Below are 17,041 nucleotides of genomic sequence, written 5' to 3'. Positions count from 1 at the left end.
CAACTTGGCACACATGCAGCAGACAGCAGCTTTGTCCAGAAGCTGGCCCCTCCTGGGCCTGCACTGACTCCTGTGGCAAAAGTGAGGCCCTGCCTGTCCTCCAGAGCTCCGCACATGCCCCCAGAGGCCTTCAGCCCCGTGATGCCTCTGGGGAAGGCAAGGCCAGCCGGCTGCAGGGGGCAGAGAAGCCCTCCGGAGGCCCCGGATCCTCCTGGGGAGGCGGAGACGCAGGAGGCCTAGGGCCCTGGCAGGTACACTTCCTGGAGGAAGGGGCCCAAAGGCGACACAAAGGGGCTTGTGTTCCTGCCCCAGCCAAGCGTCAGGCACTTTTTCTGAAAAAGCTGCCAGTTTGAAAGCCTTCCTTCTCTCTGCAGACTGCCAGGGTGTGAGCCCAAAAGCAGGGTCTGTCTGGCCAGGACTCCAGGATGCAGTACCTGGGGTGGGAGTTGGAAGAAGTGTTGGCTGCTGGCCTGGACAAGGAGGGGATGACAGGACTTGCCCGAGGGCACACGGGCAGCACATTATCATAGAGGGCAGGCGCATGGTTATAAGGGACACACATGCACACATGTGCTTTCAAAATGCATATTTGCAACACAGGATGCCCCTTCTAACATTTGCCCAGCTATCCCTACACCCAGGAGTTTGCACTTGCCCTGCACAGTCATGTGCACCATGCACACCTATGCTGGAAGCCTGGTTCCCAGAGGAGCCCCGCCCCCTCGGTCACCCTGGCCCAGTGCTGGCTCTGAGCCCACTGGGGAGATTTAATACAGGCCCTTTGTCCCTGGGGATCAGAGTTGCGCACAAGGGGGTTTAGGAGCATTGAAACCATAATCCCCTCTGTGGGCGTGCCCCAGACCTCAGTCTGCCGGGAGCCTGAAACAACAAGGTCCCCTTCCCCCAGCCAGGGCAGATGCTGGGCCCACTGGCATGTAGGTCGGGGGCAGGTCAGGACTGACATCCCTTGCCTCCCTCCCGCTGTGCTCTGTAGCCCTAGGACAGCCGATTGAGGCCTCGGTCCCTAGCACATCCCAGCATGCTCAGAGGTGGGTACCTCCCTGCGGTCTCCCAGCAGGGAGCCACTGCCTTGCTTGCTTGGAGGCTGGATCCTGCTTCCCAGGCTCAGGCTCCCAGGGCGGGGCAGGGGGTGCTGGCTCCCACAGGTGGCCTCATCTGCTGTCCGAAGCCCCAGGAATCAGATGGAAGATCCTGCTGAATGGGGTAGGGGGGAGATCAAGAAGGGAAGGGGCATTCTGTCCCGGGCCCAAGAGAAGTCCAAAGCTGGCCTTTGTGCCTGGTGGGGCTTCCCTGGTGGCTCAGACTGTAAAAAAATCTGCCTGTAATGCAGGAGACCCGGGTTCCTTCCTTGAGTTGGGAAGATCCCTTGGAGAAGGAAATGGTTACCCACTCCAGGATTCTTGCCTGGAGAATCCCATGGACAGAGGAGCCCGGCAGGCTACAGTCCATGGGGTTGCAGAGTCTGAAATGACTGAGCGACTTTCCCTCGCTTGCCTTTAGGGGGCTGTTGCCAGACCAGGTGGCCCCCTCCGAAGGGACAACTTGGCTGTGCATTTCTGAAGCTCTCGATTCTCCCCCCTTACTCACTCATTTAAAAATCTCACTAGATGCTCTAAGCAAAACATTTTTCTCCAGCTTTCGGCAGAGAAACTCAGTACTTTTATTGGAATGCCAAGTAGCCCGGTCTAATCTTTTATGTACTTAATGTCCCATTAGTGCGAGTGCTGAAAATAAAATGGCCTCCACCCAAGGGTCAGGTTGACTGAGGCAAGATCTCCAGGTTCAATTCCCCGAGGCTGCCCTGACACAAGTGCTTTTCACCTGGTATGTCAGTCAGCATGGGCTGCTGTAACCAATACTACAGAGCGGGGTTGGGGGGAGGGGGCGGACTCAAACAACAGAGGTTTATTTCTCACAGTTCTGGAGTCTGGAAGTCCAAGATTAAGGCTCCAACGGACTCGGTTCTTGGTGAGGGCTTGCTTCTGGTTCAACCCACTGCAGGGAGTTAACCAAACAGACTGAGGTTTTCTGAGAGCCTCTCAGGAACCCCAAATCCACTGTATCCTGCCTACAAGCCCCTAGACCCATAGCAATGCAAGCCCATCTGCCTACATCTCTTTTTTTTTAATTTAATTAATTTTTTATTTTTGTCTGTTCTAGGTCTTCATTGTTATGCGTTGGCTTTCTCTAGTTGCAGCGAGTGGGGGCTCCTCTGGAGTTACGAGCACGGGCTTCTCGTTGCGGTGAGTCCTCTCGTTGTGCAGCACAGGCTCTAGGCATGCAGGCTTCAGTAGCTGTCGCGCGTGGGCTGAGTAGTTGTGACACACAGGTCTAGTTGCTCCCTGGCATACGAGGTCTTCCCAGACCAGGCATCGAACCAGTGTCCCCTGTAGTCGAACTGGTGTCCCCTGTAATCCTCATTACAAGGCAGATTCTTAACCACTGGACCACCAGGGAAGCCCCTGCTTATATCTTTGAGAGGCTTCACCAACTAAGAATTGCTGGGGTGAAGCGTTCTTAAAGAATTACTCTGTTTGTACATATCATGTTGTTTTCTAGAGTTTGAAAGTGTCTAAAAGAAGCAGGTCTCCATGCTGCCCCACCTGCTTATCTTTCCTTCCATCTGCCTGTCCTTGAACTTGTCTTTCCAAACAGATTTCTGGAACAATGTTCAAACAAAACTAGGGTTACTTCCAAATGGTGGAATTTAGGACATTTTTCTATTCTCTTTTCTGTTCTTTTTCGTACTGCTTCCATTTTTTAAATAAGATTGTATTAATTTTACAAAGTAAAAATGATTGTTCTTTTTTTAATGGGATACATTTTTAACCTATAAGTTCTCAAAAGATATGAAATTGGAGGTTCCCAGGATCAGGAACAATGTGGGGAGTGGGTTCTCTTACTTACCCAGGGAAGTGTACTTGAGGACCTTCTCATGACTTAAAAACCTTACAAACATGAAGCCCATTTGGCTAAAACATTGCGCTCACAGAAAAGTTATCCTAAGAAACAATAAGAGGGACTTCCCTGGTGGTCCAATGGCTAAGGCTCCATGCTCCCAACGCAGGAGGCCCAGGTTTGATCCCTGGTTGGGTAACTGGATCCCACCTGCAACAACCAAACGACCCCGAATGTCATTACTAAGACCCGGTGCAGCCAAATAAATAAACGAATGGAAGTGACTGGGAAAGTGTGCCAAACTTTTAAATTAAGGTTTTCTTGAAGATATCATTTTTAATGACAACAACTTTTCAACTATCCAACACTAGGAGATTGATTACAAGTTTGGTTCTGGTGATTTTTTTAAAAAGTTTCTTCTTTGAGCTCCTTTGACTTTTATTTTCTAACGAGAAGGCATTGTTTTGATAATCATCATAAAGCTACTTTTACTTTGCTAAGAAGTCTGGCTCTGCAGAGCGATTTTCCCCATTATCTGAACATTTGCCCAAGGTGGGGGCGTGATGAGCAGCCCCAGACAGGACACATGCCAATTCTTCAAGCCATGATCGCCTTTCCACTTTAAAAGGAAAAATAAGCCTCTTTATTAGTCAGATGACCTAGTGCCTCTGCCATCGGATTCTGTAAGGGAGAGATCTCCTGGAGGTGGACAGAAAGGGAGACCACCGTGAAGAGGGACTCTACACAGGGAACCTGGGCAGCTGGTGAATGACAATGAGGGTGAGGGCGATGGGAAGGCAGGGCCCAGAGCTGTCACAACATAGACATAAGTGCATGGAAATGAGCATTGTTTCAGGCAACTCAATTCGCTGTATTTTCATCTACCAGCTGTATTTAGTAACATGAGAAAATGTCAATGTTGTGCCATTTCCTCACTTCTAGATAAACACCTGGCCTGCTTGAGCAGCCGGATCTCAGCTCACTAACGCCCCCTCGTGTCACATGGGGCATCTGGGAGGGACAGGTGAGTAAAGGAAATGAAATTGTACTGGAGAAAAATCCACCTGAGAGGTGGGAGGCCCTTGGGTCAGGGGGGTCCTACAAGGGAGAGAGAGAGAGAGAAAGAAAGAGAGACTCCAAGGGAACTGCGAAGATTCAGCCTGGCCCTAGAGATGGTGGGGCAGCATCTACACATCCCTTGAGAAATCCCTCACAAGTGAGGGTTCTATGGTCAAGAAGTTTGGGAAACACAACCCACTCTATCTTCTCTTTCAGATTCCTGATGCATTTTAGCAAATAAAAGTCATTGAAAAGTTCTGCAACAAAATTTTTTTTATTATTATTACAACTTTTATTCCGAAAAACTATTTTTTCTTTTTTTCTTTATATTTTTTAATTAATTTTTTTATTGAAGGATAATTGCTTTACACAATTTTGTTGCTTTCTGTCAAACCTCAACATGAATCAGCCATAGTTATACATATATCTCCTCACTTTTGAACCTCCCTCCCATCTCCCACCCCATCCCACCCCTCTAGATTGATACAGAGCCCCTGTTTGAGTTTCCTGAGCCATGCAGCAAATTCCTGTTGGCTACCTATTTTACATATGGTAATGTAAGTTTCCATGTTACTCTTTCCATACATCTTACCCTCTCCTCCCCTCTCCCCATGTCCATAAATCTATTATCTATGTCTGAATCTCCATTGCTTCCCTGTAAATAAATTCTTCAACATTTTTCTAGATTCTGTATATATGCATTAGAATATGATATTTATCTTTCTCTTTCTGAGTCACTTCACTCTGTATAATAAGTTCTAGGTCAACAAAAAAAACTTTTTTTAAAGAGTTAACTTTCCCCAACGTCTGTGATCCTAGGATCCTTTTACAAATAAAGTCTATTCACAGCCCTGGGAAATAACATTCCATGGAACACATGTTGGGAACCACTGCTAAAACGGAGCCATGGCTGAGGAAGGCTGGGCTGTTTCAGAATTGATCTAAAGAAGAAGTAAGATGGTCATTCTGGTGCTCACACTGGGGCCTCAGGAGCTGGGTGTTCTCTTCAAAATCCTGCTGGCTGGGTCACAGGGTGACGGTGGTGATATTGGTGATGGTGGTGGTGGTGGTCAAGGTGGTGATGGTGATGAGAGCCTATGCATAGTGCTTATTCTATGTTTGTTTAGTCGCTCATTCATGTCTGACTCTTCTGTGGCCCCATAGACTGTAGTCTGTAAGGCTCCTCTGTTCATGGGATTTCCCAGGTAAGAATACTGGAGGGAGTTGCCATTTCTTCCTCCAAGGGATCTTCTCAACCTAAGGTTCGAACCAGCATCTCCTGCGTTGCAGGCAAATTCTTTACCACTGAGCCACCAGGGAAACTTGCTTCTTCTACACAGGATATTGTTCTAAGCCATTTATAAATAACTCATTTTATTCTAACCATCTGCAAGGAAGGTACAAATTTTTAGATATAAAAAATGAAGCTGAACTCGTTCACTGCTGGTGAGAACATACTATTGGTAAATCCACTTTAGAAGACAGTTGGGTGTGTCTCCCAGGCCGCTGTACAGTTTGTGATGTGTTCAAATCAAAATAACACCTTCGGGGCCACCCACGAGGCCTCCTGATGGCCTGAGGGGGCTATTTCTTCAGATAAGAGGCCTCCTGAGAGGCCCACCTGTCTCAGGTGAGATTCTCAGAGGTAGATACTGAGGGGGGTGAGGATGGCGTGGTGGCTGGCTGCAGCCTGCTTTTCCTTCTGAAGGAAGGGCACCATCACCCAGTCCAGGGGACCCCACCTGAAGCTGGGCTGGGGGCTGGGCGCTGGGCACCACTTCTGGCTCTGCCCCCAGCACCTCTCAGGGTTGATGCAGAAACTTCCTCTCGAGGCCGGGAGGGGGTGCTGTCCACAAACTGCAGAGCAGCCTGGGCAGGCCAGAGCCCAGTGGGCACCGTGTATGGGAGACCTCCTTCCCGGGACAGGGGTGTGAGGCCCTCAGAGGCCATCCTGAAAAAAGAGGAGTGATGTGACTATTTCTTGGTTTTGTTCACTTATTTGTTGACTAGATGCCCCTCCCTCCCAGCCATGAGAAGGTCTGTCTGGGTCACTCGTGGGTCACCAGCTCTGAAAGCAGAGATCACACCCCCACACCCACCCCCTCCCCTGTCCCAGGTCCCCTCAACATGCGCGGCTGCAGGGCAGGCCTGCCCATCTTCCTGGTATTGGCTCAGAAGCTCCTGGGCTCCACCCCTGCTGGCTCTACAGACTCCTGGCCAGGCCAAGCCCAGGTCCCCATTTGGGTCCCCAGGAAGGGATCGGTGGGGGACAGTCTTGAGGGCCAGGCCTGGGCAAACAGGTCTGGTGACATATCAGGGCCCTACCACCCGCCCCCCCAGGACCTTCCTCCTCCGTCCTGCCCTCTCCACCAGCAGGGGACTAACTCTGGCCCCAGAGGGAGCTCCCTGGTCTTGTCTTCCCAGGACAACACTGGGTCTCACATGAGCCTCCCCAACTGAACTTATGGTTTTTCCAGTAGTCATGTATGGATGTGAGGACTGGACCATAAAGAAGGCTGAGCGCCGAAGAAGTGATGCTTTCAAATTGTGGAGCTAGAGAAGACTCTTGAGAATCTTCATAAATGATCTTTCTGATCGAATTAACCTGAAAGGGTTTTGTTGTTTGCAACCAAAATCTGCATAGCACAGATGGGCAGACGACGATTTAGGAGTTAAGCAGTGATCTTGGGGTGGACGGGACGTGAGTGACCATGAGAGTGTCCAGGAAGCCATCCGGGGCCACCGAAAGTGCAGCAAGGTGTCAACTTGAACACATACACTTTTATTAGCAAAGGGGACAAAAGGGGACTGGGCCTGACTCAGCAGATGGCCCGACTCTCGGGGGCCATCGGCTGGGCTCAGGCCAGCTGTAGGAATGGGAGATCCCAGAGCAGAGGAAGGAGCAGCAGCAGCAGGCAGGGGTCCAGCCTGCAAGTGCTGTTTTTGGCCAAAACTGCTCGGATCCACTTGTAGTGCGCACTGACATTGGTGTAGACACCCGGCCGGTTGGGCCTACCGCAGCCCACTCCCCAGCTCACGACTCCAACTTGATACCACAGCCCTTTCTTTTCACAGGCCAAGGGCCCACCTGAGTCACCCTGGGGACCAGCATGGGTGAGCCCAGCCTGGGGCGGCGCGGGAGGCGTGAGCAGAGAGGCCGGGAGAGCAGGAGGGGCTGTGGAGCCGGGCAGACGAGGTGCAAATCCCACCCCTCCCCCCCACCGAAGCGAGCAAGCCTGTTTCTGCATCTGCAAAGTGGAACAGTCGTCCCTACCCCCGCCCCTAGGGTGAACACGAGGCCTGAAGGGAGGGCAGGGACGCAGGGTGCTTTCTTTCCGGGGCGGGGAGACGGGCGGCTGGGGTGATAAGGTACTACGGGCCCAGAAGCGTGAGCTGGGGATGGGAGGGACACTCACAAAGCAGGAATCCTTGCCGCCTTGAGGGTCGCCAGCGCAAATCATGTCTCCCCAGATGTCAAAGCGGAAATCGGGCATTGAGAACAGGTGATTACACATGGTGGTGTTTATGATCCCGACCTGCACTTCCTGGAGGGTGTAGGGAGATGGCAGACCTGCCAAGGAGTTGAGGGAACAGAGAAAGATGGTGTCCTGAGCCTCTCCTCTGCCATCAGAATGGCATAGGCTACGAAGGCATGCAGCGGGGGGACCCTGGGGCACCCACAGTACCTGGGACATTGCCCTTGACTCCTCTGCTCTAGCCCAGCACCCAGCATGTGGTGGGTGATGAACACACCACGGAAGGGCCTAGAGGAGGGACAGGCTGTTACAGCTTCCCTCACCATAGCCTGCAGACAACAGGCCCTGCTCCAGCCCCCGGGGAGAGATCTTAGCTCATCCGGGTGGGGCTGGTGCAGCTGAGATGGTTTAGGATCTGCACAGTCCAGCACCCAGTGCCTGCGGACGTGAGGTAGCCCTGGTGCGCTCTCTCTCCCCCTACAATGCACCTGCCCAGCCCAGAACTCTACCAGGCACTCCTGCAGTACCCCTGAGATGCAGTGCAATCAGCCTCGGTCTCGGGTAAGGAAAGATTCAGGAGCAAGGTCACCCTCCCTCAACCCTGGCAAAGCACCAGGAGCTGCCAGAACCTAATATGAACCCGTGCATGCTAAGTTATTTCAGTTGTGTCCAACTCTTTGCAACCCTATGGACCATAACCCACCAGGTTCCTCTGTCTATGGGATTCTCTAGGCAAGAATACTGGAGTGGGTTGCCATGACCTCCTCCAGGGGATCTTCCCGACCCAGGGTTTGAACCCGGGTGTCTCATGTCTCCTGCATGGGTCAGTGGGTTCTTTACCACTAGCACTCCCTGGGAAGCCCTGATATGAACCCAGGCCTGTCCGAAGTCTAGACCGGAATCATTTCCTTGTCCTGCAGAGGATGGTGACCCCATTAACACTGAAAGCTGGTGAAGAAATCGTTTCTTGGCTGCCAGGTGCTCTGCTAAGCCCTTATGTAGGAATGTTTTTTAAGCCTCAGAACTACCCTCTCTGGTGGGAACTATTATTACCCCATTTTACAGATGAGGAAGGTGAGGCAGAGTGAGATGAAGTGCTTTGCCCAAGGCTTCCCCACTAGTACAGAGTACATCAGCTCTGGGGGTGGGGTCAAGAAGTCACCTTCTACCTGTGGGAGTGAGGGTTCAGCTGGCACTAGGTGTGATCACCTGTCAGCTGGGGGAGGGGCAGTGTCAGCCTGGTTGGGCCCCTCAGCTCACGGCCATCCAGCCCTTTGGGCCCAAGAAGTCTACACTGGGGCACTTTCTCCAGCCCCCTGGGGTGCAAGGAAAGGACGGAGCATGTCTCCAGTCGACTCCCCTCTCCTCGCTGGCAATGCCAGGTGTGTGGCTGGCTACCCTCTCTGGGCCAAGAAGCCCTGGTTTCTCCATAGATCCCCAGGGCCTAGGAAACTCTCCATGCCTCTCTGGGCTTCCTCATCTGTAGAGCAGGCATAAAGATGTTCCCAGCCTCTTCGGCAGGTAGACTTCAGAAGGAAGACAGTCCTTGCAGCCCAGAACCGTGCTGGGACACACAGTGCACTAGGGGAGCCTGGTCTATCATGGCTGCTGTGGTTGAGGGCGAGGCAGGGCTGCATTAGGCCAGGGGGCAGCTGACCGGCAGTTTAATCCGTGAGCCCCTCTGGGGCCTTGGGCCCAGCGGTTTCCAGGGACTCGTGGGGACAGAGAAATGGGCGGCAGCTAATGGCAACCCACTCCAGTACTCTTGCCTGGAAAAATCCCATGGACAGAGGATCCCGTTAGGCTACAGTCCATGGGGTCACAAAGAGTCAGACATGACTGAGCGACTTCACTTTTCACCTTCACAAATGCCAGCACATGGAGCCCCGCAGAGACTGAGTGGGAGCAAGGCTGGAGCAAGGCTCGAAGTTTCAAGAAGAAAGAATGAATGAGCTGGCACTCCAGGATGGGAGGGCTCCCCCCTCCCACCGCCCCTGTCAGTGCAGAAAGGATGGGGGAGCTGGAGTGACAGGCTGAATGGAGGGGGTGGGGGAGCACCCTGCTGGGGTAGAAAGAAGGGTTTCCTGAAACACACCCCCCCCCCGAAACACCCAACAGACACCCAGCAGGCTGGGGGTGCTAGCCTGGGCCTTCCTCTCTGGTTTCTGGCTCACAATCTCCAGAAGAGAGGGGGAGCTTAGGGTACAGAAAGCCCTGCTCTATGGGTGAGGGGCAAGAGTGGGGAACCAGCGTGGGGGGAACACTGAGCAGGCTGCCAGCGTGAGGCTGGCACAGCCAGAACCAGCGGGCAATGATGCCGCCACCCTCGCCTGGCCCAGACCCGCCTGTCTCCAGACTCACTCAGCTCTTCTTCAAGGTCTCCCCAGCCGGTCACCCAGCAGTCAGTGCTGTTCTCAAACTCGGAGATGGAGGCCATGACACAGATGGGCTGGATGTGCTTAGTGTAGGTGACCGAGGAGGACAGCTTCACCAGGGCGATGTCATACACTGGAGCTCCCAGATAGTAGGGGCTCAGGAAAATCTGATCCACATTGTAACGGTTGTAGTAGGCTTGCAAGTTCCAAATGGATGGTGCGGCAGACAGTTCCCCAAACTGGACTGACCATTGAAAGGGATCTTGGTTGCTATTAAGGGAGGAGAAAGCCCTCAGGGGTCTTCAGAGGGAGGGTGGGCCACCCCAGCACACCTGGGGCTGCTCCCTGAACTGAGACCACCAGGCCGCTGCCCGGCTCACCCCAGACACCATTAGCAGGTCCTCCTTCCACCAAAGAGGCTAAGGTAGAAACGGGGAGAGCCCTGAGAGGCCCAACCAAAGTCCCACACCTGGGGACTTGGGGCAGGAGGGTGCCTCCCCTGCCAGCTCATCTGGCCAGTCACTCGACCACCTGTTGCCTCCAGGGCCCTTCTCTTAAGGGGACCAGCAGGTTCATGGGCGTCACACAGGCTGGGCTCCCAACACCTTTGGGGACCACTGACCCCACCAGCCGCCGGCTCGTGTCCAGCACTTACCTCAGCTCACTCCTCCCCCGGGGGCACACCTCCGCTGGGAGGTGGGGTGAGGAAGGTGTAGGCTGGAGGTGCCATTTGGGGACAAATGAAACGAGAAGGAGGAGAACAAGACACACAAATGTTCCGGAAGAAACAGCACAGGGTTTCCTCCGGGAGCGCCCTGGGGGCCTCGCACCGGTGTGTAACGGGCTGCAGCCCAGCCTGGGGCTCAGGAGCACACGAGGGCCGCGGCCTCGTGGGACAGGGGCGCGCGTCCTGGCACAGACCCGGGATGCGGGGTCAGCGGGCCCCCTGCCCCCAGACTCACTTTTCAAAGCAGTGCGCGGCCGAGAGCACCCAGCGGCGGTTGAGCAGGCTCGCTCCGCAGAAATGGGTGCCCCACAGACGCAGGCTGCCCTGCCACGGCCAGCGCCCGATCTCTGAATCCTTTCCACCCACTATGCGTGTCGGGATGGGCCGTTGGCCACAAGGCCCTGGGATGGACAGACGGACACCAGGCTGAGCTGCGGGAGGCAGGCTCATCCTGCCCACCCTCACCCACTGGGAAGGGAAGGGGCTCCCGGGGAGAACCGCGCGTCCTGGGCTCGTGCCACCCAGGAAGCGTCGAACGCTGGGGACCCGCCCCACGTGGCCCGCCCCATCCTGCCCGCCCCCGGGCCCCCGGGGCCCATCAGTTACATGCGAGCATCGACGAGTTCTGAAAACCTGGAGCAGGGAGAGGGAAAGCTGAGGCGCCCTTCGCACTCGGGCCCACGAGCCCTCCGCCGGGAAGCGCCTCCCGCACGCCTTACCTGGAAGCAGCAGGTCCTTGTCCCGAAAGGCTGGGGGCAGGAGACGAGGTGAGCTCCCCCCGGCCTCCTCGCGCCCCAGCCGCCCCCGTCACCCCGGCTCGCGCCCGCAGCCCTCGCCCGAGCTCACCCTGCTCGGCGATTTCGATCCGCACCAGCAGCTGCGCCAGCAGCAGCGCCGCCCCCTGCGGGCGCATGGCCTCGCCCCCCGCCGCCCGGCGCCCCCTCCGCTCCCGCCCGCTCCAGGGCCCCGCTGAGCGCCCCCTGGGGGAGAGGGAGCCGCGGGAACCCTGGCCGCCCCCGCCGGGCCGACGACCTCGCTGGTCCAAGGTTTGTTTGGGTACCTGGGACGTCACAGTGCCTGGCTTTGAGCTTGTTACTGGGACTGGTCCCCAACGACGTACCTTGCTATGGCCCGGGAACCGGTGCGAGCAGCCGACCCCTCTCTCATCCGCCACGCTGGGGGCCTGGCCGCCCCCTGCTGCCCTCTGTACTAGCCGCTCCTTCCTCTAGGAAGGACCAAGGACCTGGCCCACCGTCAGGACTCTCATGAAAGCACAGTCCCAAGTCCTCACTGAGTGCCGACTGGGGCCGGGCACTGTATTATCTGCTGTTAAGTGATGAACTTCACGGGACCCACAGAATAAACGCTGGCCTGATTTGACCATCTAGGGGCCTCTTACCCTCCCTGTCTGCCTGTTGCCGGGCAAGGAGTCTCATCTATCTCTGCAGAGCCTACAGGTCGCTTCCCTTCCTTGTGGACACTGTTGCACCAAAGTCACTTTGTGGACACAAAGTCAAAGTCAGTAATACTTTAGGAGGATTCACAGAACTCAGAAAAGCTGTTCCTCTCCTGATTATGGTACCTTACAGTGAATGGATACAGATAACATCAGCACATGCCAAAGGTGCAGAGGAGAGTCTGGAAGAGGCCGGGTGCAGGCTTCCAGCTGTCATCTTCCAAAGGGGTCGGGTGGGCAGTGCTTAATTTTCCAACTCATGAAGTGCTGTCAACCAGGGGTACTCACCTAAGCTTTGGTGTCTGGAGTTTCTATTGGGATTTCATCGCAAAGGTATGGAGTGCCCATGTGGCTGACCTTAGTTCTCAGGCTGCAGCCCCTCCAGAGGTCCAGCTGATCTAGTCTGACCCAAGGCCCCACCATAAATTACATCATTATCAACTATCTGGAGAGGCCCCAGGACTCCAGATCTACAGACAGTGTTTTCAGGCAGGACTCTCCAAGGGCTGGATGTTATTTCCTAAGAGCTGATAAAGGGCCAGTCCTTTCTTTGGACTGTGCAGGGTTTGAACATCCTAGACCTGTTCAGTTAACCTTTTACTGCACAGCAACCAAGAATGAAGAAATGTTCACAGAAAATTTGTACATGCAGCGGAAGGATCTACTCAAATAAACTGAACTGACTCCAGAGGAAACTGAGATATTACATGGAACAGCAGACAGCTGGAAAAATTCTAACTGGTTTCCTCAGAAAGCCTGAAGAGGTGTTTATCAGCATTAAATAAGAATTATACTATAGAAGACCAATCAATCAAAGAACAAGAAAGAGTGTCTGGAAATTTAAAGTATTGCTGAAGTAAAGTAGTTTAGCCAAAAGCCTGAATAAGAAAATGGACATAGCTAAAAAATGAATTGGCAAACTTGAAGACAGAGTAGTGAAACACGGTTAGAACTTAGAGCCAGTTTAAAGGGGCATATTACATGAGAGAGCAATGTAGAGACATGGAACGACAGTCAAGACTGGCTCTTGTTGGGACTTCCCAGTCGTTAAGAATCCACACTGCAGTGCAGGGGATGAGGGTTTGATCTCTGGTTGGAGAACTAAGATCCCACATGTCGCCACAACTACAGAAGTCTGAGAGCTCTGAAGCTCACTCTGGAGTCTGAGAGACACAACTAGAGAGTCCGTGCACAGCAAAGGAAGATAGCCCACGTGACACAACTAACACCCGCCACAGCCAAATAAATAATAATAAAGAAAGATAGGTTCATTCTTGGTTGGTCTATCCATTTTTCCACAATAAAAAGTGCTTTAAGTGAAATAAAATGGGGGGTTGAGAAAAGGTGAAGATCAGGCTGGCCTCTAGAATCCCCATTAGCAAACCATTAGAAAAGCAGGTCTGGGGCTTCCCTGGTGGTCCAGTGGTTAAAAATCCTCCTGCCAATGCAAGTGACACAGGTTCAATTCCTGGTCCAGGAAGATCCCTTATGCTGCACAGCAACTAAGACCATGTACCTCAACTACTGAGGCGCCTGGAGCCCATGCTCTGCAACAAAAGGAGTCACTGCAAGGAGAAGTCCATGCAACTCAACAAAGAGTAGCCTCCACTGGCTGCAACTAGACAAAGCCCACCAGTAGCAACGAGGACCTACCAGAGCCAAAGGGAGGAAAAAAGCATGTCTGTACATGGTATTCGTTCCATTTTTGTTTTTACCTCCCCAGTATCATTCTGAATAGGTGACCAGACACTCGTGAACACAAAAAGAGTAATTGAGAGCCTCCCTGGTGGCTCAGGGGTGAGGAATCCACATGCCAGTGCAGGAGACACGGGTTTGATCCCTGATCTGGGAGGATCCCACATGCTGCAGAGCAACTAAGCCTGTGCCCCACAACTGCTGAGCCTGTGCTTCAGAACTCGGAAGCCACAACTACTGAAGTCCGAGTACCCTAGAGCCCCTGTTCTACAACAAGAGAAGCCACTGCAAAGAGAAGCCCAAGCACCACAACTAGAGAGTAGACCCTGCTCAGCACAACTAGAGAAAAGCCCGCATAGCAAGGAAGACCCAGCACAATCAAAAATAAATACATAAAAATAACAACAACAAAAAAATAACAAAAGAGTTGTTGAATGGCTGTGAGTTCTAAGGGACATTTGATGATCAGGAGTATCAGGATGTCTTTATTTTTATTTTTTATTAATTTTTCAATTGAAATATAGTTGATTTACAATGTTGTGTTAGTTTCAGGTGTGCAGCAAAGTGACTCAGTTTTTTGTTTGCTTTTTCCACCATGCCATGTGGCATGTGGGATCTTAGTTCCCTGACCAGAGATCAAACCTGTGCCTCCTGGCAGTGGAAGCTCAGAGTCTTAATCACTGGACCACCAGGAAAGTCCCAGTTTTATACACACACACACACACACACACACACACACACACACACACACACACACATTCTTTTTCAGATTTGCTTCCATTATAGGGTATTACAAGATATTAAGTATAGTTCCCCATGCTATACAGTAGGTCTTTGTTGGTTGTCTATTTTATATATAGTAGTATGTATATTTTAATCCCAAACTCCAAATTTATCCCACCCTCCGTTTGTAACCATAAGTTTATTTTCTATGTCTGTGAGTCTATTTCTGTTTCGTAAATAAGTTCATTTGTATCATTTTCTTTTTAGGTTCCACATATAAGTGATATCATGTGATGTTTGTCTTTCTTTGACTTACTTCACTTAGTATGTTAATGTCTGTGTCCTTCCACGTTGCTACAAATGGTATTATCTCATTCTTTTTTTCTCTTCTTTAACAAAACTTTTTATTTTGTATTGGGATATAGCTGATTACAGGGATGTCTTTACATCAGATTTACTGTTAAATGCACTGGCTCTTACATAATTCTGATAATCTAGACATTCTCAAAATAATTTCTGGGACCAAAGAAACAAAAAAATCACAAACAGGCAGGATGTGTCTTTCTTTATCCCCATAAGGTGTCAGTAAATCATGAAACTTCTGTTTGTTTTTTTTCCAATGACAAAAATCTGTAATACTGTTAGTGGAGGTACTTTACTATTTTACAAGGATTCCAGCAAGTCTATTCCAATAAGGGCCAAGCATAAGTAGTTTGGGCTTTCCAGGTGGCACTAGTGGTAAAGAACCTGCCTGCCAATGCAGGAGACATAGGAGACTCGGGAAGATTCCCTGGAGAAGGGCATGGCAGTCCACAGCAGTATTTGGCTGGCAAACTCCATGAACAGAGAAGCCTGGTGGGCTATAGTCCAAAGGGTCAAAAAGAGTCAGACACGACTTAGCATGCACACATATAAGTAGGTTAAGAAATTTAACTTCTTGTAATTTCTTTCCAGGACTTCCCTGGTGGTTCAGAGGGTAAAGCTTCTGGCTACAATGTGGGAGACCCAGGTTTGATCCCTGGGTCAGGAAGATCCCCTGGAGAAAGAAATGGCAACCCACTCCAGTATTCTTGCCTGGAAAATCCCATGGACAGAGGAACCTGGTAGGCTACAGTCCATGGGGTCGAAAAGAGTTGGACACAACTGAGCGACTTCACTTTCACTTTCTTTCTTTCAATTTCTTTCTAAACATCTTCTTTTTATTTTGTTTTGACTAAGGATATATATTGGTGGGAAAGTTGCAAGCAAGATAAAAGTGGCTATGGACTATCATGTACCAGATGCTTGCAGATAAAATAGAACCCAAGGCTCAAAGTCTTGAGAATGAGCTATGTAAAATGCCAATGTATTTCACATTGGTAAGAGTTATAAGCTCCTGAAAAGATATAAGAGGCCATGAGCTTTTTATACCCCAACAACAGAGCATTTTATACCCCAATAACAATTTTTATTTTGAAATTAAAAAACAAAAGATGTTATACGTAAAAATAAGATAAAAATGTTCTAAATACTCAAGAAACTAATAAATCCACATTTTTTTTTTCCTCTCAGAAATCAAGAGATCAGGTAAATTAAAAAGCTTACTGAGCATGATTTTGGCCTAAATCAAGCATTTGGGTGGAGAAGCAAATGGTAACCCACTCTAGTATTCTTGCCTGGAGAACCCCACGGACTGAGGGGCCTGGTAGGGTACAGTCCACAGGGTCGCAAAGAGTTAGACATGACTGAGACTGAGCACACACCCAAGCATTTGGGGCTTCCCAGAGACCCAAGGAGCCCCTTGGAGGGGGAGCTGCCTGCAGGCTAGGCTGATGTGAGGGGCAATCCAAGATAGGCACTTTTTTTTTTTTTTTTAATCTTTTGTCTGTACTGCACAGTATGTGGGATCTTAGTTCCCTGATCAGGGAATCAGGGTTCCTGCATTGGAAGGTGGATTCTTAACGACTGGACCAGCAGGGAAGCCCCTGGGCTTGCTCCGTATCTCTTTTCCTCTTTCTCCAATCCCTATCTTTCCTCTCCAACCCCTATCAGGGAAGCCTGAGAACTGGCTGGAGAAATGCAAGTCAGCCACTGGAGTAGGGAGCAGAGGGCAGGACCTCAGGCAAAGACAGGGGTGCTGGCCCCTGTGCAGGGAGAGGAAGCAGGAGTGGGGGTCCTTTGGGACCTCCATCAGTCTTTCAATTCCTTGAAGGCTCACCAGCTGTGTCACACACAGTCCCTGGAGGCAGTCAACAGTTGCACGTGCAAATGACGGAACAAGGTGATTTTGGATATTGTTAAGTTCTAGGAAGGAAATGGACTTCCCAGATGGTAAAGCCTCTGCCTGCAATGCGGGAGACCCGGGTTTGATCCCTGGGTCGGGAAGATCCTCTGGAGAAGGAAATGGCAACCCACTCAGGTACTTTTGCCTGCAAAATCCCATGGATAGAGGAACCTGGTAGGCTATAGTCCATGGGGTCGCAGAGAGTTGGAAACGACTGAGCAACTTCACTTTCACTTTCAGGAAGGAAATACAACAGGTCAGTGAGAAGGACAGTCAGCGAGGGCACATGGGCTTGACTTGAAGGCCCAGAAGAAGCTTGCCCTGTGCCTTTCTGGGCGAGAAGTCCGC

General features: G+C 51.7%; 1 protein-coding gene across 11 annotated transcripts; it reads right to left on the bottom strand.

The window, feature by feature from the left end:
- Window positions 1–5,419: 5,419 nt before the first annotated feature.
- On the bottom strand, window positions 5,420–11,574 carry LOC145531793 (testisin-like). Of its 11 annotated transcripts, none has more exons than XR_014072757.1 (9): window positions 11,403–11,574; window positions 11,276–11,305; window positions 11,163–11,189; window positions 10,792–10,957; window positions 9,816–10,099; window positions 7,665–7,742; window positions 7,395–7,549; window positions 6,421–6,583; window positions 5,420–5,929 (listed from the first exon to the last, which is right to left on the bottom strand). XR_014072757.1 is itself a non-coding variant. In XM_081555221.1 (8 exons), coding segments are annotated over exons 1-8 (894 nt in total). In that variant the 5' UTR covers window positions 11,470–11,574; the 3' UTR covers window positions 5,420–5,927. The 11 variants fall into 11 exon arrangements, 7 of the variants coding, with proteins under 7 accessions (XP_081411347.1, XP_081411344.1, XP_081411350.1 ...); XR_014072758.1 differs by having other exon boundaries at window positions 6,441–6,583; XR_014072759.1 differs by lacking the exon at window positions 6,421–6,583.
- Between the last annotated feature and the right edge of the window lie 5,467 nt (window positions 11,575–17,041).

This window comes from Giraffa tippelskirchi, chromosome 13 (assembly GCF_054371585.1).
Source record: "Giraffa tippelskirchi isolate mGirTip1 chromosome 13, T2T-mGirTip1v1.2.pri, whole genome shotgun sequence".
In the NCBI taxonomy this organism is placed as follows: Eukaryota; Metazoa; Chordata; class Mammalia; order Artiodactyla; family Giraffidae; genus Giraffa; species Giraffa tippelskirchi.
The sequence above is the reverse complement of the archived record's forward strand: the minus strand, read 5'-3'. Positions and strand labels throughout refer to the sequence as shown.